The sequence below is a fragment of the Mirounga angustirostris genome, unplaced genomic scaffold (genome assembly GCF_029215605.1).
Source record: "Mirounga angustirostris isolate CCGP_5_RB_7025 unplaced genomic scaffold, mMirAng1.0.hap1 SCAF_16, whole genome shotgun sequence".
Classification (NCBI taxonomy): domain Eukaryota; kingdom Metazoa; phylum Chordata; class Mammalia; order Carnivora; family Phocidae; genus Mirounga; species Mirounga angustirostris.
Genome location: NW_026991724.1, coordinates 48512952 through 48533944, shown reverse-complemented (window position 1 = coordinate 48533944; position 20993 = coordinate 48512952). Strand labels below are relative to the sequence as shown.

General features: G+C 62.8%; 2 protein-coding genes across 9 annotated transcripts in view; one reads left to right on the top strand and one right to left on the bottom strand.

Moving 5' to 3' along the window:
• Positions 1 to 12182, top strand: part of ARHGEF1 (Rho guanine nucleotide exchange factor 1) — a 31007-nt gene extending 18825 nt beyond the window's left edge. For 5 of the 8 annotated variants that reach the window (XM_045891630.3, XM_045891631.3, XM_054511442.2 and 2 more), the window contains 6 exons: positions 27 to 113; positions 353 to 423; positions 534 to 620; positions 949 to 1112; positions 1199 to 1301; positions 1562 to 1916. In XM_045891630.3, the coding sequence (XP_045747586.1) occupies positions 27 to 113; positions 353 to 423; positions 534 to 620; positions 949 to 1112; positions 1199 to 1282 (493 nt within the window). In that variant the 3' untranslated portion in view covers positions 1283 to 1301; positions 1562 to 1916. Of the gene's footprint in view, positions 1 to 26; positions 114 to 352; positions 424 to 533; positions 621 to 948; positions 1113 to 1198; positions 1302 to 1561; positions 1917 to 2613; positions 2637 to 5056; positions 7114 to 11757 lie in introns of those variants that run through there. The other 3 variants (XR_010408148.1, XM_064581019.1, XM_064581020.1) reach the window with 3 other exon arrangements.
• Positions 2322 to 7282, bottom strand: ERFL (ETS repressor factor like). The gene is made up of 5 exons (XM_045891632.2): positions 7216 to 7282; positions 4244 to 4478; positions 3718 to 3913; positions 3478 to 3595; positions 2322 to 3083 (listed from the first exon to the last, which is right to left on the bottom strand). Exons 1-5 carry the CDS (start codon positions 7280 to 7282, stop codon positions 2635 to 2637), a joined length of 1065 nt encoding a protein of 354 aa, XP_045747588.1. The 3' UTR covers positions 2322 to 2634.
• Positions 12183 to 20993: the final 8811 nt, after the last annotated feature.

Sequence of the window (20993 nt, the reverse complement as noted above, 5' to 3'; positions counted from 1 at the left end):
GGGTGGGGGCTGACCTGTCTCCCCAGCTGGTGTTCCCTCATCACCGAGACTGCTGGATCCTTGAAGGTCCCCGCTCCCGCCTCTCGCCCCAAATCCCGGCCCAGCCCAAGCAGGTGAGGGGGACACTGGAGGGCTCAGGAGCCAGGGGAGAGACTTCGTGTGTCTCCAGAACCTGAGCTCCGGGCGTGTGTGTGTGCGTGCGTGTGTGTACCACTACCACAGCCCGTCCGGCCCCCGTCTCCATCTCCCAGCCTCAACTTCTGTTTCTGGACCACCCCCCCCGCCTCCTGCTGTCTCCCTGCTGCCCCCCAGGGCCAGGGCCGTGGGGTCACCCAGTACTTCCTCCCCGCAGCACCCGAGAACCCCTGCTCAGCAGCTCAGAGAACGGCAACGGTGCTGGCCGAGAGATGCCCCCAGTGGACAGTGAGCCTTTGCGGGGGCGCGGAGTGGGGGGGCAAGGTGTCCTGAGGAGGCCGGGCAGGAACTGAGCACCGCCCCCCCCCCCGCCCCGCTTCTTCCTCCCCTCCCCCCAGGCCGGACAGAGAGAATCCTCAGCACCCTCCTGCCCTACTGCAGGCCCGGCCCCGAGGGCCAGCTCGCGGCCAAGGCCCTTGAGAAAGGTAGGCCGGCGCCGTCCGTGCGGGGCTGCCACTAGCCCATCTTTCCGGCCTGTCTCCTGTCCAGGCCCAGTGCGTGCCAGGCCTGCACCACCACCCTCGGTGGCCCCGAGCCCCTCTTCCTTCTGTAGCCTCTGTCCCTCCCTTGACCTCCGGTTCAGCCTCTCCCTGGACACCCTCTATTCTCCGTGTCCCCTCCACACCCCCTTCACATCCCCCAGCCCCACCTGCAGCCCGGCCCCCACCTTCCCCTCTGGGTCCCCCCCGCCCCTGCAGGCCCCTGGCCTCTTTCCCAGCCCCGCTTCTGACTCTGTCCCCTTGCCCCTGCCAGTGCGGTCCCTGAAGCAACTCCTGTTTCCCTCGGAGGAAGACAGTGGGGCGGGGCCTCCCCGTGAAGGGGATGGGGTCCCAGGGGGCGGCTCCCAGAGCCCCACCCAGACCCAGGAGATTCGGGAGAAGCTGCTCAGCCTGGAGGAGACCATGAAGCAGCTGGAGGTGGTGGCCTGGGGAGAGGGGCAGGGCGGGGGAGGGTGGGGCTGACTCGGTGGAGGGACCCCTCTCATTGAGGCCCCTCCATCCAGGAGGTGGAGGAAGAATTTTGTCGCCTGCGACTCCTCCTGTCTCAGCTTGGGGAGAACACCGCCCCCCAGCCTGGCTGTACCTGAGGCCCCCTGCCCCAGGCAGGTGAGTGGACACCCAGAGGGCTCGCAGCTCTGCCGGAGGGGAGGGACCGCAGTGGGCATCTCAGGGGCTCCCTTCTCCACAGCCCCCTCCTGCTCTCTGTCTCCCTACCTCTCCCCATTCCACCTCCTGGCTCAGGCTGTTCCCCTTTTTGGGCTCTTCTGTGTTCACTCTGCCCGTTCTCCTCCTCCCCACCCCCCCCGCTTCTCCCCCTTCTTGTCCCTCTGCATCTCTCCCCATCTCCCTTCTCCTCCATCCGCCAGGCCTTTCGCAAGACTGAGGGCCACCCACCGCCGCACAGCTGCCGCAGCATCTCCAACCCCAAGGGCCTGAGGAGAGGGAGCTGGGCTGCTGGGGGGGCCATGCCTGGGGGGCCAGCTGGCATCACCGCCTCCCCCCCGACCTCCCATCGGCCTTGGCCTGCTCTCCCTCCTGCCTTCTGTCTGGGGGACTCAGGGCTTCATTCCGGGGGGGGATCCACAGTGACCCCCCCCATTACCCAGGCCATCTCTGTATTGCCTGGGGGGCACCCCTCCATTCCCTGCCCCCAAGTGCCTTTGCTATGTTTTTATACCCTGAATTGGAGGTTTATTTTTTAATATATATTATCTAAGGAGAGCTGTGTGCGTGAGGAGGGGATGGGGGCCCTGGAATGGTTTCTGGAACCCTCTGTCTGGCATCACCTTCCTGGGTCTGTCTCCCCCTGCCTTTCTCCACTTCTTCCTTCCTTCCTGTGCTTTAACAGTGACTCCCCAGGTGATCCCCCACTCCCACCCGAGCCCCCCACTGTCACCCACGACGCCGGGCTCCCCCACAGCTCACACTCCTTTCCGTTCTTTTATTTTTGTAGTAAACTCTCTGGAGGTGGCTGGTGGGGAGGGGGCCCTCCTGGGCGGGGGCTGGGGGCGGGGTTATTGCTCTGAGCTCCCTGTCCCAGGGGGCCTGTGTGGGGAGGGTGTCAGGACTGGGACCGGCACGAGGGGAGACCACAGCCGCACAAACACGCAGGTCACAGGTGCGGGGGGGGGCGGGCAGGAGAGGCTGGGCGCCATATTGCACTTTGGGAGTCGGGCCAGGCGGGGACCCCCCCCACCCCATCACACTGGAGCCTGGGAAGGAGGCTATCACATTCCCTCCCCCCCTGGAGGGGGAAGGGAGACCCCAACCTGGGGTTCGGGAGGAAGGTGGGCAGCCACGTGCCTGGTCCTGGGAGGGGCCAAGGGCTGGTCCCCGGCCTGGGGCGGGACATCGAGGGCAGACCAGGCGATGGCAGAGGCTGCTGTGCGAGGGTCTGCCCCGATCCCCGCCCTGGCAGAACCCTTCACCCCCCACGGGCTCAGCTGCCGATCCCCCCTTTGCTCGCCTTGGCCTTGGGGGGCACAGGGAGGCCCTCGTCACCCTCGCTGTCAGAGCTGCAGCCGCTGACGTCCGTGATCTCCAGCTCCGAGTCGCTGTCGTCCTTCCCGCCCAGCGCGGCCTCTGGACCCCCGGCTCCCGGCAGTGCCAGGCGAGGGGCTGCTGCCAGGCCCGAAGGGCGCTCGGGGCCCAGGCCCTCCCCCGCCGCAGCCAATAGGGGCGAAGCTGTAGGGCCTCCCCCGGCCCCTGCCGAGGGCAGGTGGCCCAGGGAACTGGCCAGAGGGTTGGGGTAGAAGTGGGGGGGGTACAGAGAGGGGGGCAGCTTGGGGAAGGGGCCGGTGAGGTACGGGTTAAAGTTCCAGGGGTAGTCTGGGAAGGCGCGGCTGTAAGGACCCAGCAGGCCGGGAGGCTTGGAATAGCCAGTGGCACCTGGGGAGCACGGGGTGGGTCAGGCCGGGCACACCTCCAGTGGGGGGAGGCGCCCCCTCCCTGCGCCGTCCACCCGCTTCTGCCCATTCTCTCTCCCACGTGGCATCTGCCCCCTCTCCGCCCTCACGTGGTTTTCCCCAGTTCTGCCCTGGTCTTCCCAGTCCTTTGGCGCCCTAAAAGCCCTTCTCCCAGCCTGTCCCTGCCCCAGTTTCCCTCCTCCCTGCCTCTCCCCAAATCCTCCTGGGGCTCTTAAACACACACAGGCACAAGCACAGCCTCGCCCTAGGCCTCCCTCCTGCATCCTGCCTCTCCCCGTCTTTGCCTGTCCTCTTCCCTCAGACACAGGCCACGGGTCCCCCACCTCCAGCCGGCACCCACACCCACAGGCCCTTACCAGAGCCCAGGAACGGGAAAGGGCTGTCCAGACGCAGCTTGTCTGTCTCAGGGGTGAACAGGGGCGCCCTGGCCCCTGGCTCTCCCAGGCGAGGGGCTGAGAACAGGGTCTGCAGGGTCTGCAGAGGGAGGAAGCAGCACCACTCAGCCGGGCTGCCCATCCCCGGGGGGGGGGGGGGGGTTGATGGCTGGGGAGGCGGCACCAAAGGCCCGGTTCTGGGACCCCCGTGTCCTGACTCACCTCGGGAGTAAGGGGAGGAACATCTGGCCCAGAGGTCCCCCCAAAGGGACCAGGGGTCAGCAAGAGTGGGGAGCCCGTGGTGGCTGCCGCCACATCCAACAGTGGGTAATTGACAAGCACGACTTTGCTGAAGTTGAACTTGTAGGTGAACCTCTTCCCTTTGGTCTTATGGAGAATCCGCTTGTTGTAGTAGTAACTGTGGGGAGAGGGGGGAGGAGGGCATGCTGGGGAGGGGCGCCGAGGCAGGTAAAGAGGGAGCCCCTGACTCATGTTAGTGCACAGAGCACAGCAGCTTGGGGAAACCGAGGCTCACAGAAGTCCCTTAACCAAGGTGGCAAGGCAGGGGTGAAGCAGGGGCTGGGATCCTGGCTTCCGGCCTTCCTCCTTGCTTCCCTCCCACTCACAAGTAATCACAGTGGCTCCCCATGTGGATCCCTGCACATTGGGATCCAAGGGATTCTGCCCCAGGAGACCAAGGGCAAGCCCCCAGGGGGCGGGGGACCAGCCTCTCCCTGCCCCTCCTCACCGCAGGGCCCGGCTCAGCTTGTCATAATTCATGTGGGGCTTGCACTTGCGGATGCCCCAGAGCCGAGCCACTTCATCGGGGTCCTTGATGACGAATTCCCCATAGTCCCCCTGCCAGGCGATGACCCCCTGGTACTCCTCCTTCTGCAGCAGCTCCAGGATAAAGTGCCACAGCTGGATCTGCCTCGAGCCAGGGGACGACTCCGGCTTGTAGGCCCAATCCGGGAAGGCAAACCCTGGGGACAGGAAGCAGGGGAGTGGCCCCGGGTCAGGACGCTAAGTCCGGGGCTCTAGGTCCTGCATGGACTTGGGAACCAGGAGGCAGCCGGCCCCCCCTGAATCCTGGTCTCTTGGGCATCTTTAGGGACACAATTCCTACTCTCTGTACCCCAGTTGGTGTCCAGTCCCCAAACTGCCCAAATAGTGGCAGTGAACTCAGTCATCCGGGGACCCTGGCGTGGCACCTGCAGCCTCATGCTCTACCTTGGCATCCCGGGGTGGAGCGTGGGAGGGGCCGGTTTCCTGCAGCCCTGTGAGGAGGACATGGGAGGGGCACCCCCTCCTCATCAAAAGCCCTTCTCCCGCTTTCCCCTCCAGCCCTGCCCTGGGAGGCCTCTGGTCTCTCCTGCTCTCTGGAACGCCCCTAAGTTTTGCTGTCTCCCCGAAGCCCTCCACTGACCCCACACTGGCACGGCCAGGCCAGGCCGGCGTGCCCGTGTGTGTCTGTGCCTGTCCCCGTATTTCTACCTTTCACGTCCTGTCCCCCCTCCCTACCTCTGTGCTCCATCAGTCTGAGCGCACTGTGCATCAGCAGGTCCCCACAGCGTACGTGTCACACAGACGTCCGCTCACGCTCCAGGGACACCCGGCGACACCACGGCGCACGGACCCACCAGAGTGCCACACTCCTGCTGGGGTGCAGCACCCCACACGCAACGTGCCACCGCGGCATGCCTGCCGGACACCTGGCATCGCGCATCCCAACACACAATCGCACATCTCGGGCCCCTCAGAACTGGGACCTGCTAACCACAGCGCCATGACAGGAGACACAGGGGACCCCAAAGGCCCAGCTAGCTAACAGTGCCGTGGCGCCGGTGAGCACAGCCTCCAGACGTGCGTCAGCCTGACGGGCACACACGGGGTGACGCCACCCCTATAAAACAGCCCCCCAGACCCTCCACATGCAGGCACCCGCGGCTCGCTCTGCATGACACACCTCACACTCAGATGGGTGTCCCGCGCCCCTGTGTGCAGATGCTCCAAATAAGCCGGATGGAAATGGGAGGGTCTTGCCCACCCCTAAGTCTTACCTCCCGGCCGAAGGCCCCAGGGCCTGGGTCCCGCTTCTGTGCTCAATCCCGGGCTCCCTCCTCTGTCCCCTCTCTCCCTCAGAGACCCCAGGCCCAGGCAGGAGAATAGAAGGCAGGATGAGCCCTAAGGAACCATCGCTGGGGAGGAAGACAACGCGGAGCTGAGAGCGCGGCCACATGATCTACTTGCTGTGTGGTCCCAGGGCACGTCCTTGCCTTCTCTGGCTCATTAGAACTTCAGGGGTGGGAGGCAAGGAGCAGCAGGGTCCCATCCGGGCTGCCTGGTGCATGTGAGTGGGTGCTCACGCCTCCCTGCCGAAGGCTCAGAAGCCAGGCAGTCTCCCCCCCGAAAGCAGAATTTTTCTCTCAACCCCATCTTGGGTCTTTCTTACTCCAGGTAAGACAGGCTCAATTAACTCGCGAGCTCTGGCCCATTGCACACCTGGAACACATCCGAGTGGGGAAGAGGCGACCCCAAAGATGACAGCCCAGAGATGACAGCACACAACTGGCCACACACATGCAGATACACAACCCAATCTGGAACCGCCATCTGTCCTCAAATACACTGTACCTGCTGAGACACACACAACTAGAGAGGACCCACAACCTCAGCCTGCAGATACACACGTTATGACAGCCCCCCAGATTCAGTCACACTCAGTGACACACAGATGCAAGAAACCCCCTGACACACACCCACCCCCCAACACAGACACAGAGGCCGGGGGCGGAGGGGGCACCCACCCACACAGCCCGAAGCGCACCGAGACATCCATTCTGGACCACGACACAGACCCGGAAGTAACAGCAGCAGGCCCTTCACCCGACTGAGGCAGGTACGTACTTGGCGAGCTGACACCCACCTTCCCCCAGTCCTAAAATGTAAGCACGCTCGACATCCTAAAGAAACACGACCCACCCAGCCCAGAGACACCCAGGTAGCCTCCTGTGTGTGTGCAAGCAGGCACACCAGCTCACACAAAGACAGATGCTGCACAGACATACGCTCTCCCAGTGTGACCCCTTCTTCCAGAAGCACTGAAGCATGACACAGGGACACACTCAGACCCCACGCATAAGCAGGCACACACACACACACACGCACACACACACAGCCCATCTGTGGGGCGTGTGACTTGGACTCAAATGCACATCCAAGCCAGTCTTACTGTCCACATCCCCAGCTCTGAGTGTCCACTTCTGAGCAGGCCGTCCTCTCTCCCAGGGCTCCGGCGGGCTGGGCCATGTCTCCACGTCCCCCTGCCCAGGCAGTCCCTGTCCATCTATCCACCTGCGCCCCCTCCGGTCCCCGCCCCTACGCCGTCAGGGTGCCTGGCCGTCTCCAGCCTCCTTGCCTCTCTTTGCCCGAAGGTCCTGGGCAGGGAGCAGGCGAAGAGGTACGCAGCCGGGACCCCAGGACCTCAGACCCCTGCATCCTGTCCGTTTCAGACCCCGATACCTCCCCCACCCTCACGTCCCAGCAGGCAGGTAGCAGGGACATCTCGCTGTGAAGTTTTTAGCCAAGTTTTTCATTAGGGGGTTGCATTCAGGGGACTGTGAGAGAGACCGGGACAGAGGAGGGAGGACAGGAAGAGGTGCAGAAAGGAGGAGCCGGCTGGCTGGGAAGGGGTGGGAGGTCCGGGCCAGGGCCAGTTACCGGGGGTCCAGAGAGCCGGCAGGGCGGGCGGGGCGAAGAGAAGGTCGGAGACGCAGCTACAGTCCATGGTGGAGCCAGCCCTGCAGAGACGCCAGGACAGACACACAGGGACAGACAGGGGTCAGTGGGGTGGGCGCTCCGCCTGGAGCCCACCCGTCCTGCCACCCGCCACCTTCTTCACCCACGTCCAGCCGACCCTTCCTCCCAGCCTCTCCTCCCGCAGCCTCCTCCTCGCTCTGTGCCTCGATCACTACCCACAGCGCCCCCGGCCCCCCTCCCCACTGCTCCCACTCACTCGCTCACTCACACTCGCTGGCTCGCCACCCGCCCGCCCCGCACCAGCTCTGCCGCTGCCGCCGCTCTCCGGCCGCTCCGCTCTCGCGCCTGACCTCCCATCCGTCTCTGCGTCTCTGGGTCTCTGTCCCTCTCTCTGGCCCTCCCAGATTTGTCTCCTGAACCTCGCCCCCACCCCGTGGCCCGCCCAGCAGACCCCCAGGCTGGCTCGTCCAGCTCCCAAGCAGCCCCCAGCTTTCATCTGCCGACCCACAGCGGGCCAGAAGCGGCCCATCTGCCCTGCACCCTGCAGGAGGGCTCCCCCAGAAGCCCCTTCCCCTTAGATCTGCCTCCCCCCACCAAAGAGCACCCCCAGACACCCCTTCCCCTTAGATCTGCCTGCCCCCCACCAAACAGCACCCCCAGACACCTTCCCCTTAGATCTGCCTCCCATACCAAATAGCTCCCCCAGACGCCCCTTCCCCTTAGATCTGCCTCCCCCACCAAAGAGCACCCCCAGATGCCCCTTCCCCTTAGATCTGCCTCCCCCCACCAAATAGCTCCCCCAGACGCCCCTTCCCTAGATCTGCCTCCCCCACCAAAGAGTACCCCCAGACACCCCTTCCCCTTAGATCTGCCTCCCCCTACCAAACAGCACCCCCAGACGCCCCTTCCCCTTAGGTCTGCCTCCCCCCACCAAACAGCACCCCCAGATACCCCTTCCCCTTAGATCTGCCTCCAACAAACAGCACCCCCAGACACCCCTTCCCCTTAGATCTGCCTTCCCCTGAGATAGCCCCCCATACCTTAGATCTGCTCCCCCCACACAGTCCCCCTCAGACACTACTTCCTCTTAGATTTGCTTCCCCCTCAAACCTCCCCCCAGACATCCCTTCTCCTTAGATCTGCCCCCCACCCCGGACAGCCCCCCCCCAAGATACCCTTCTTGGATATGCATCCCCTTAAGACAGCCCCCCTCAGACACTTCTTCCCTTTAGATCTACCTCCCCCAAACAGTACCCTTCAAACACCCCTTCCTCCTCAGACATATGGTTCCCCCCTCAGACACCACTACCCCTTTAGATCTGCCTCCTCCCTCAGCTCCCCTTCAGACACCCCTTCCCCCTTGGATATGCCTCCCTTCTCAGGTTCTCTCAGACCCCTACTCCTTCAGATACCCCATCCCCCTGAGACACTCCATCCCCTCCTCACTGGCCTCTCAGAACCCTTCCCCTTCTGCCAGGCCCTCCCCCTTAGACACCCCGCTACCTCAGACCCCCCCCACACACTCATACCCTGAGACATCCGCTCCTCTCCGACACCCACCCCTCAGACACATCTTTCCTCCTCAGATACTTCAGGCCCTCACCACTCCACCCCTTGAGACCCCACCTCTGAGAGAGAGCACTTTTCTCAGACCCCCTGGCTCAGACACACCCCCCTCAAATACCCCACCCCCGCTACATGCTCTCCAACGCAGCAATCCTCCCAAGCACCACCCTGCCCGAAGATCCCAGACAGCCGCTGTGTTCCCCATAAACCTCACCTCACCCCTTGGACACCAGACAAGGCTTGGCAGATGGCCCATTCCCTCCAGACCTGCCCGGTCCCCATGGACACCCAGGCGGCCCCCCTGCCCCGCAGCGTCCACTGACTGCCTTCTCCCACACAGTCCCCCCCAGCACTAAGGCCCCCTGCCACATCATCTGCCTCTTGGCCTGTGGCCACTCTGCCCCCACGCCCCCTCTGTTTCCCATCCAATCTCCCCAACTTTCTCTGTTGATCTCCTTCCCTGTCTCTCCCCCTCTTTATTTCTCTGCATGCATCTTTCCCCCCTTCTCCTGTCTCCCCCCAGCTCTTTTCCATTTTTCTGTCCCTCTTTCCTGGTCTCCCCACAATCCGGGGGTCTCCTCCCATCCTTCTCCACCTACTCTCCCCAACCCCTGTGCCCCCCCAACCTCCCTCGGTCTCCCTGATCTCTGGCTTCCCCAAGCCCCCTCTCTTCCCCATCCCCGTCCCCAGCCCTTCTCTGGGCTCTCCCCTCTCCCCGCTGTGCCCCCACCCCGGCTCTGTGTGCCCCCAGCCCGTCCCGCCTCAGTCTCCCCATCTCCCTCCCGGCCCCGCACCTCGCCAGCCACCTCTCTCCCACCTCCCGCTCGCTCTGCCTCTCCGGGTCCCCCTCCCTCCTGCCTCCGCCCCCGCCCCCACCCCCATTGGCCCCTCTCATTTCCGTGTTGGTTTTGATTTCTCTTCCCGACGCTTTCAACTCCCCGCCGCCTCCTCCGGACACGTTATAACGAGGAGCCGTGGGATCGGCGCTCCGGGCCCTGCTCCCATGCTTCCCCCGCATCTCTCACACGCATCTCTGCTGTCTCGCCGTCTCTGCCTGCCCCTCCTCTGTCCCTGCCTCTGTCCAGTCGGGCCCACAGGGACTGGGTCCCTGCCCCGACTGTCGGGGTCCACAGAGCCACGTCTGTGTGTCCCTGTGTCTGTCTCTGGGTCCCCACGTCTCCCTGTCTCCACACCGCTCTTTTATGTCTCTGGGTCTCCACGTCTCTCCTCCCCACATCCTTGTCTCCGCATCCCTCAGTCTCTGTCTCCATCTCTGTCTCTGTCTCCACGTCTCTGTTTCTGTCCCAGTGTTCGTCTCTTGGGGCCCCTTTGATCTCGCCCTGCCCCTGGCGCCCCCCTGGCCCCATTGATCGCCGATCGACCAATGGAAGGAGCGGGCCTGCGGGGGCCGGGGCTGCAGGGCCAGGAAGGGGCCCCGGCAGGACGCTGGACAGACGGACAGACGACGGACAGCCGGCCCCAGACCTGGTAGCTGCGGAGGGGGAGCTGCTGCAGCCCCCGCCCCGCCCCGCCGGTCCGCGCCGTGCGGATGGGGACTCCGGGCAAGCTTTAATTTTTAATTTTATTTTGCTTCCTCCACACCCCCCCCGCCCCCCATCTCCACCGCCTGCAGCCATGGCGGTGTGTGTGTGTGCATGTGCGTGCAGCAGTGTGGAGAGGGGCTGGGCGGGCAAGACGCCGCCGCTCTCCTCTCCTCGCCAAGCAGACACGCAGTCCAGGCACACACACACACGCCACACAGACACGGGCCAACAAAATGACACACAGCACATCCCACGGACACAGGTCAACGAAGTCCCACGTATCACACCAGCACACTTCACACCCACGTGTGATGCACCTGTCAACAATATCGCGTGCAACAAGACCGTGACAACCAACACACAGCACACAGACCCACATGGCAACCCAGGCACACGGACCACCACGTCCTACGCAACACACGGACAAACAGGTCCATGCAGTCAGGAAGCGTGTGACTGTCACTCACACACACCAGGATGGCCACAGATATTCAGAGAAACAGACACGCGGTTCTAGACACACACCAATTCAACGGCCCACAGAAACAAAGACACACAGTCACCAGTCGTGGACAGAAACCCACTAACACAGACACGTAAGGACACACTGAGGCTCACGACCTGAGGCAGACGTACTGACTTACAAGCACACTGACTCGATGCCACCCAGAAACAGAGACGTACCGGGACACACACGGGACACACACAAGCACCTAGGGTCCCACGACAAGCACCAAAGGCCCCGCATGCACATTACTCCAACACACACACGCCAGACATGCCACGTGGCCACGACACGGCCACCGCGAGACCACAAACACGTGTGGCCACACACGCACACTCAGACCCAAAGGCCAACTGGTTGAGGGGCTGGTCGGGATGAGGTGGGCCCTGGGAGCTGAAGTCACCGCGGGGCCCACTGCTCCTGCCACCATCTGTCCGGCTGACTGTCCCCCCGCCGCGCGGGAAATGGGCTCGGGCTCAGGCCTACTTCCGCCCCCAGCCACCTTCGGGCCCACTGGGTGCCAGGGTCCCTCGCACGGAGGTCTTTGTTGTCCTCTCTGCCTGCCTCTAGCTCCAAAGATCTGTTTCCGAGGGGCTGCGTTTCTTGTCTCTGTCTCTCTCCGTCCCTGGGTATCTCTGGCTCTCCACGTCTCTCTCTCTCTGTCTCCGTCTCCTCACCCCCCCATCACCCCGGCCCCCTGGGCTGGGGTTTAACCAGTTGTTTTGATTTCTCTAAGCTGCTCCGGCCGCCTCGGGAGCCGCCTCGGGCCTCGGGCCTCACCCCCCCCCACAGCCCCTTCATCCCTCACCCAGTACCCCCTCCCCTTAACACAATCTGCACAAGTGGAATGAAAATTGATTTTTTTTTTAAATTTCATATCTTCTCCAGGGCTCTGTCTAAAGAGGAGAGAGACGTGGCCCAAGACCCTTCTCCTGCCGCCCCCCCCCCCCCCGCACGCACACACACACACACACATCATGCCTGGACACACTCTGACACTCCGTCTGCCCCCACCCTGGGGACACACCCCTCCCTACGCCACAGCCCCGCGTAGGACACAGCTGTGCACACAGCAGACACACAACAGACTCCTGCACACCCGCTCCAGACGCCCCCCAGGAGGCACATGTCACACGCCCCGTCCCATCTGGGCACACAGGGCACGGCGGCCTGCTGACACACTGTAGTGTGCATGTCCTCACACTCACACGGCCACGTCCATGTGCACACAGGCTCGAGGGCGGCCCCACTGCAGGCACCAAGGAGGCCCCTGGGGCTGTCCCAGGAGGACCGGGTCAGGAAGGTGACCCCAGGAAGGGGTTTTCCTGCCTGGACTTGCCCCCCCCCAGCCCCTGAGGTCACCCCACCCCCACCCCAGCCTGCATCAACTAAACGCCCTGGCGTGACCCAGGGCGGGGCATCTGTGTGCCTGGGGTGTGCGTGCCCACGTATGTATGCACGTACGTGTTACACACACACACACACACACACACCACTCACTACTTCTCTCAAAGCCACGCACTGTCATCCCCACAACAGGCCGGCGTGTACGAGAACCAGCCCATCCCCACACGGGGCACACACAACCCAGGGACGGAACCACACACACAGGCCCCCACGACACACAGGCCCACGGAACGCACACCACCCACAGCAGCACCGAACACGTGGCCACGCTCACACATCATCAGACACACGGCCCCGCGCATCCCTCGCTGGGCGCCCTCCATCCACACAAGGAGGGCACACGGGCACCACCCAGAGTCACGCGCAAACCCGCGAGCGCGAGCACACGAAGCCTTCAGCACCGTCTGGGACACGCACAGGACCCTTTCGTGTCCGGTCGCAGACGCACACAGGAGCCCACGGGCTCCGAGACACAACGCAGCCCCGGCCCACGGAACACACGGCCACAGCAGCCCCCAGCACCAGGCGTGAGGCCCGGGCTGGGGGTCCTATGAGCACAACCCCCAGCCGCCCCCTCCCTGTGTCTCTCCCACGCACACTCACCGGCCCGGTGCTTAGGGCCTTCCCCCTCACCCCCCTTGCCTCCCTCGGCCCACTCGTCTCCTTGCCCGCCGCCCAGTCACTCAGACACGCCGCCCGACTTGGAAAGTCCGGACACGGCACAACTCGAGAGTTTCGGGCGGTCACACCGGACGCTCAGGGCCAAGCGGCACATGGCAGCACGCACGTGCTCACCGACACGCTCGGACAGCTTCTCCCGGCCCCGCGGCCTCACGCTCCCACACTCGCTCACCTGTGCTCACACACATCCCACCACGGGTCACACCTGCTCGGACCGCAACGCAAGTCCCAGTCACACGAAGACAGTCAAGCCCCCCCCCCCCACGCAGTTGCAGACACACCCGCACGCACCCCGGAACCTCTGCCGAGGCTGCGCTCTGCAAGAGAGACAGAAGGACAGACTGGCAAACAGACCAGGCACCAGCTTCCCAGCCTGGAGGAGGTGTGTCTGCGACACGCGGTTTGGGGTGGTTGGGAGGCAAGGAGCCAGGGCGGGGATGGAGACCTCCCACCCACCCTCTCCCTGTCTCTCCCTCGAGCTGGGGTCTCTGCCTGTCATGTGTCTCTGGGTCGGTCCCTCGCTCTCCCTCCCTCTCTCTCCCTCCCTGAGTCCCAGTCTCTGCACGAACGTCCCTGGGGCTGTGGCCAGCACGCGGAACCGTGTCAGTTGGGGGGTGATGGGGGGGGAGCATCCCCAGGGAGGTGGGAGCCGCAGTACCATGCACCCCGCCTACCAAACAGCACTGGGGGAGGGGAGGGGAGGGGAGAGGCGCAACCAGGGATGTGGATCCAGAGCTCAGGCTGCTTCCCTACCCCCTGCCCTCCCCCTCAGAGACCCCAAGAGATGGAGGAAGCGCAGGGGGTGGGGGGGGAACCAGGGAGAAGGAGAGACATGTGGGGGGTGCAGAGAGAGAAGCAGGAAGCAACACCTACCGGGAGACAGATGGGGACAGAGACCAGAGAGACACGGAGAAAAGATGGGAGATCAGAGAGTCCTGCAAAGACGGGAAAGAACAAGACCCCGAGAGACAGACAGGGTGGGGAGGGGGCCGAGCTAGGGAGACCCGGAAAAGGGGAATGAGTCAGAGCAGCTTGGACAAAGTGAACTAGGGAGCGGAGGTCGGGAAGAGAGCTGCTTAAAGGAGGGACCCGTCAGGGAGGAAGGAGAGGAGGGGCAGAGATGTGGAAAATTAAGGGATTAGGGCAGAGGCAAAGGAGTGGACAGGGAGGGCAGGGGCTGCTGGGCAGAGGCAGGAGTGAGGGGGGAGCACAGGTGTGGGTTCGAGGCCAGCGCCATGCCCAGCTGCAGTCCTGGGGGGGTCCGTGTCCCAGGGGTCTGACCGGGCTCCTGGCTGCCACCCCAACTCCTGCCCCTCCTCCTCACCTCCACCTGGCCCATTCCCACCTCCTGCCTCATCCTGAGCCCCAATGTCTTCCCAAGGCTCCTCAGTCCCAGCTCCCTCCCCTGGCTCATCCCCACACCCCAGGCCCCACCCAGCTGCAGGGCTGGACCTTTTGGCCCCAAGCCTTGTATCAGAGACAGGGACAGACGTGCAGGGCCAAGACTGATTGGTGGCGGGGTCCAGGGACAGAAAGCTTAAGGCAAGCGTGGCCAGCTCATCCCAGGAGCCAAGAGTCCCAGAGCCCCTCTGGGTTGTCACAGCCAAGAGGCAGGGGCACTGTGTGTCTTGTTCATGGGGCTTGGCACCAAGTATGTGCTCAGGAAATGTTTAAATGGGAAATTCAGATTCAAAGAAGCAAGGCCAGGAGACAGATAGTGAGTCAAGGGACAGAAAGCCAGAGACCAAGGGATAGCAAGACCTGGGGTGAGGGGCCTAGAGATGGGGGACAGGAGGACAGAGGGATGGAGACAGGAATGGAGCAGAGAGGTAGAGGGACAGATAGATGGAGGACTGAGACACAGGAATACAGGGGGACAGGGAAACAGATGGGGAAATGGGGACAAAAATGGGGAAGAGGGGAGTGACTGAGGGTCAGAAGAAATGAGCAGATAAATGGGGTCAAAGACCCAGGAAGGCAAAAGTGAGACGCAGAAAAGGAAGAGAGGGGTAGGGGGACAGGAGATAGGGGGCAGGGCCTGATAGCCTGGGGCCAGGTGTGCGGCCTAGGCCGGCTAGAGCTGGGTGCCTGGGCTGCAGGGGATCCCATGAGGGCCAGAGAAGGGCTGGGGTACGGCCGGGCTGGGGGAGGCTCGGGGCTCCAGGGGCATCGCACGGTGCTAATTCAGCTCCATCGATCAGACGGGATGAGAGCAATAAATTATTGTGACAAGATGCAATCCTGGCCCGCGCACTGCCGCCGAGGCGGATCGATCCCTGTCCCCAGCCCCACACCGGGGCCCATGCCCAAGCCCTGGGCCGGACGCCTCTGCCCATCTCTCTCTCCATTACCCCACCACACACATTCCCGCTGACAGCCAGGTGGGGCAGCAGCCCTGAGAAAGACAGGGACAGAAAGGGAGCCTTGGCGGGAAGACCTGCCCCTCTCTGTCCCAGGTCCTCTTGCTTCCCCTCACCACCCCATCCTCACCACAACCTGGGAGGTAGCAACTACCAGGATGCCCATTTCGCAGATGTGAAAACTGAGGCTCAGATAGGAAAAGTAACTTGGCCAAAGTCCCACAGGGGTGGGTGGTGAGGCCTGGACTCAAAAGTGGGTCAGCATGACTTCAAGCCCCCCAAAACTTGCACCATCAGAGGAGAGAACAAGGGACCAGGAAAGAAGAGGAGGGAGGAGACAAAGAGAGCCTGAGAAAGACAGAGTACAGGACACAGAGAAAGAGTCAGACACTAAAAAGAGTTAAGATACAGAGACACCGAGAGAGACAGAGGTGGAGAAACACAGAGAACAAGGAGACAGGGAGGGAGGGAGGGAGAGAGAGAGACACAGACTCAGCTTCAGAGACAGGCAGGGGGGAGGTGGGCAGACTGAGGCAGAGATGGAATAGAAGAAGCGAACAAAGGCAGGGTGGGCAGAGAGGAATGGAGCTGGGAAAGCAGCCCGTGGAGGGATGGGTAGTTCTGGAGAACAAGGTGTGTCTGAGGGAACAGGTGTGTGGTGGCAGGAGCTGGGCTGGCTCCAGGCAGCTGGGAGGGCAGGTGGGAGTGAGGACACCGATGGCGAGCCTGGCCCCGGGAGTCCGTGTCCGAGAGAGGCCAGGTGTGCAAGCAGGAAGGTGGGGCGTGTCCGAGGGCAGGAGTAGGGGGAGAGGGGGAGGCTGGGGTGCAGACAGCTGGCGGCGTGATGCGGAGACACACGCTGCCCAAGCAACAAGGTGGACAGATGTGTCCGTGGAAGAAGGGGGTCACCTGATAGCCAGGTGTGGAGCTAAGGACACCTGGATGACTGTAGTCAGATGGCCTCCGAGATCGCCCAGTTTCTGAGACCGCCAAGAAATAACTCCATTTCCCTGGGCTCAGTTTCCTTCTCCGTACAGTGGAGATAAGAGAAAGGACGTGCTTCATATGGTCTGGTGAGGATGAAAGGAGACCGTGGTTAGGAAGAACCGAGAACACTGCCTGTCACAGAGACAGGCTTAATAAGCAGTAGCTGGATGGGGCGCCTGGCCGCGACTCTTGATCTCAGGGTTGTGAGTTCGAGCCCCATGCTGGGGGCAGAGATTACGTAAAAATAAAATCTAGGAAAAAAAAAAACAAAGCACTAGCTGGGAACACGGGATGAGTAGGTAGGTGCTACTCCAGGGGTGGTCCGTGGACCTGCAGGAGCAGCACCTGGACCTTGTGAGGAATGCAGAGTCTCAGGCTCCATCTGGGTCAGACCCGCTGCACCAGAAGCTCGGGGGTGAGGCCCAGAGCTGTGTGTCCCAGTAGGCCCTCCAGGGGTTTCCAATGCCCGCAGAAGTCTGAGAACCTCTGGCGTAAGGGAGTCCGTACAATGCAGCGGCAGGTGTGGGGACAGCTGGGAACAGGTGTCCTGGGTGTTTAACAAATGCTACAGGTGGTACTTACGCCCATCAAGAAAGGTGTTCCCTGATAGATGGCTGGTGACGTGTCCTGTGAAAAGGGACAGGTATTTCCAGAGGGGAGCAGGCTGGAGACAGGTGTGAGGGATCTGAGGGGTGGGCGCTAAACATGTGGGGGTGACAGCTTGCACGAGCAGCTAGTGTGGATGAGCACAGCTGAGACAAGGTAGCTGAGAGATGTGGGATGAGTAACGATGTCTGAAAAAGGGGGGCACCTGGCTGGCTCTGTCAGTAAAGCCTGTGACTCTTGACCTCGGGGTCCTGAATTCAAGCCTCGCATTGGGCGTGGAGCTTACTTAAAAAAAAAAAAAATTTTTTTTTAAAGAAAAAGCTATGAAAGGACAAGTTACATGGATGTCATGAGAGGGGGAAGAATGAAGGGGACTTGATGTTGGTGCACGTCTGTGGGGCAGGAGTGGGGACAGGCTGGGGACAGGCTGGGGACACCAGGGGAATGGCAGAGACCCACTGGAAGAGATGTAAAGCAGCGAGAGATTAGGGAGGGGGCAGGTGGGGAAGTCCCAGCACCTGTTTGCCAAAGAAATGAGGCAGGGGCGTGGACCTGGAGCAGGTGATGCCTGGGGCAGACAGGTAAGGAAGGGGCCAAGGTGTAGAGAGATTGGTGTGACCTTGGGCAGCAAGGAAGGAGGAAGTGAGAAACATGGGAAATTAGTGGTATGAGTAAAGAAGAGCAGCAGACAGTGCCCGAGGGACAGGTGTGGGGAAACAGGTATACAGGTCAGGCAAGTGCCTGTGGCCAAGGACAGAGTCTCTGCCCCAACCTGTGTATGTGGGAAGCAGCGTGGTGTGGTTGTGGGTCGTGAGATAGCGAGACAAAGAGAAGCAGAGACGGAGAGACAGCGAGAAGGAGGTGAGCAGCAAGTGTGGAGGCGAGACAGGGGCCTTTCAGAGGACAAGGGCTTGTAGGAGAGAGGGGGACATGAGGAAGGAGGATACACCTGATACCCAGGGACCACGGCATGTGTGAGCAATCAAGCCGTGCTGAGGTCAGGAGACAGGTGGGGCAGGTGCACGTGTTGTCTGGGATGAGTTACCTGAAATGACAAGTGGGAAAGACAGGTGTGGGAAAGACAGGTGGAAGTAGGTATCTCTGTGTAAGAGGATGGGAGATGGGGACCAGCAGAGAGCGCGGGGGGAGGCAGGTGTGTTCCCAGGGGACACATGCGACAGAAGCTCCTCGGGAAGGACCGGGATGAAGGTGGCTGCGGTTAGCACTGTGAGGGAGAAGTACAGGACAGGAGAGGAGGGAGGGGGCAGGCGTTACCTGAGGGCAGATTCAGAGAAGACACGTGTCAGTGCCTCTGTGCAAGGGAAGGTGTGTGTGTGTGTATGTGTGTGCGCGCCCGAAGATATGGTGAACAGGTACTGCTTGAGGGGAGGCAGAAGTGAAGAAATGTGAATGCGTGAGAAATAAGCATGTCTGGAGCTTTAGGGGACAGGTGGGGTGATGCAGGGGCAGGTAGGAAAGGGACACTATGGCGCGAAATGAGACAGATGCAGGGATTCGAGTGGGAAGGGTAGATTTTGGAGAACAGGTGTTACCTGGAGGGGTAGGTAAGAGGGAACATGTGTTGTTACCTGAGAGATCGTGGGCATCTCTGGGGCAGGTTTCAAGGGACAAGTGTTACCTGGAAAAGCAGGTGAGAGGAAACAGGTGGTACCTACAGGGACAGACGAAGAGGACAGGTTACCTGCAGGGGACAGGTACAAGGAGGCTAATGTTACCTGCACGTCCAGATGTGGGGAACTGAAAGGGAAACGTTAACGTGACAGGTGTGCGGATAGGCAGGTGGGAGTGAAAGGTGTTACCTGAGGCCACAGGCGTGTGCAGCGTGGCTCTTCAGGGTGATTTGCTGCCTTGATTTCACTCACTTCCCTCCCCTCGCCTCCCCAGGGGCCAGTTCTGGCGCTGGGATCCCTCCCCCAGCTTTGGCCCCCCGGACAGGGCAGGCAGTTAGCTCCCCACCCGTTAGCTCTGGGCTCAGTGAGGTCGGCAGGGCCTGCCGGGCAGCGGGGCTCCTGAGGCTGCTTGGCGATGCGGAGCGCGTCTGGGCCTCGGCGGGCCGGCCGGGCAGGGGGAGCAGGCGGGGGGGCCGTTTAGCCGTGATAGATCCGCGCGCCGCTTGTCTCTTAATCTCCGGAGCGACCGATCGATTCGCTATTTCCCTTTGTTGCCAGAAAATTCGATCCTGGGCCTGGAATTAGGTCCCCGGCTTAATCTGAGCGGAAACCAGCGAGGGGGAGACAGAGACAGAGATGCTGGGAGAGACAGAGAGATAGTTAAGAGACAGAGAAAGGCAGAGACAGAGAGACAGAAAGAGGTTCTGAGAAAGACATGGAAAGAGAGAGGCAGAGATTCTGAGATAGTCCAAGAGTTGGACCCAAAGAGGGAGAGAGATGCTTCGAGAGACAAAGAGTCTGAGAGAGACAGAGAGAGATTCTAGGAGTTAGAGGCGGACACAGAGATGCCCAAAGAGACAGAGACCCGGTAAGGAGAGACCCAGCCAGGAAAGAGATGGCGGAGGTGGCCCAGCACGGCCCTGGGACTGTCGTGGAATAACAGAGAGGGTAAGCAGCATACTCAGCCACCTGTCCCCAGAAGGACACAGCCCCCCTCGAAGGTCAGGGCTAGACCTGCGCTCCCAGCCCCAAAGTGTGCAGACCCATTTATGTTGGCCCAATGTCTTTCCCACAGGCCCTGTTGACCCCCATACACCAAATATCCAGACCCAAATGTGCAGACCCTCAGCCTTGAACTCCAGCTCCAAATCCAGACCTCCCAGCTCCAGGCCCCCCATCCAAACCTCCATACTGACCACAACCCCAAATGTCCACACCCCTAGTCTGACCCCCAGCCCCAAACAGCTCTCAACCCCAAATATGCAGTCTCTTGGCTCTGAACCCCCAGGTCCCAAATTTCAAGCCTTCAGTCCTGGCCCCTAACTCCACCCCCCATCCCCCCTACCGCCCCAGGATTCTAACCCCAAAGGTCCAGACCCACCCTCAGGTGTGCCCGCCAGCCCGGGTTCCCAAACAGACCCGGGTGTCTCCCGGGCCCCACCCCTCGCACTCGCTCACACTCTCCTCCGCCCCCGCGTCCCGGCCCCCTGCCCCGAGCGCGCACCTCCAGGCCTCTCCCCCTCCCACCTCCCCGGAGCCGAGCGCTGCCCCCACCCGCCGCCTCCGCCGGGGCGGCGACCCTGCCCGCCCTCCCCGCCCCGGGCTCGGCGGCCTGGCTCCGAAGGTCCCTCGGGAGCACCTCCCGCGCCCCGCCCCCCATCCCCGCCCCTGCGCCGGCCCGCGGCGCTCACTCACTTTCCGGGGTTTGCGCCTCCGCTCCGGTCCGGCGAGAAGTGTTTAAAGTTAGGATCGCGCGGCCATGGCCCCCGCGGCGTCCTGGGGAGCGGGCACCGGGGCGGGGGACGAGGCCGGGCGGTGGGGGGGGGGGGGCGAGGCCCGGGGCCCCGGGGGACGGAGCGGGAGCGGGAGTCGAGGAGAGACCCGGAGACGGAGGGACGGCCGGGGACCCGGAGAGGGAGGCCGCGCAGGGACCGGGAGACGCGGAGATGGGCGCGCGGGGAGCGGCGCGGGCCGCCGGGGCGGGGCGCGGGGGCGCGGGGCGGCGGGGGCGCGGGCGGCCGGCCTGCGGAGCCTCCTGCGCTCCCTCCTCCTCCTCCTCCTCCCTCTGCTCCTCCGCGGCGCGCCGCGCGCCTCCGCCCTCGCGGCCGCCCGGCCGGCTCGGCGCGCAGATATATGGAGGCGGCGGCGGGCGCTGCGGGGGAGGGGCGGGAGCGCGATCGATGGAATATAATTTTCCTCAAACTCGGAAAATAAAGTTCAGAGCTGATCAAATTTGAAAACAGATGTCGAATCGCGACTCTAAATAAGGTTCGATCCCGGGACTGAGGGAGTGGGGGTGGGGGCGGGGTGGGTGGAGAGGTGGCGAGACCCCCCCCTCCTCTCCCCTTCTCTCCCCGCCCCGCCCCTCCCGAGGAGGACACGCGGACAAACCCACCGGCGGGCGGGAGGTGTAGGTAGCAATTACGTGGCCGGGACCCCTGCGGACACGCGG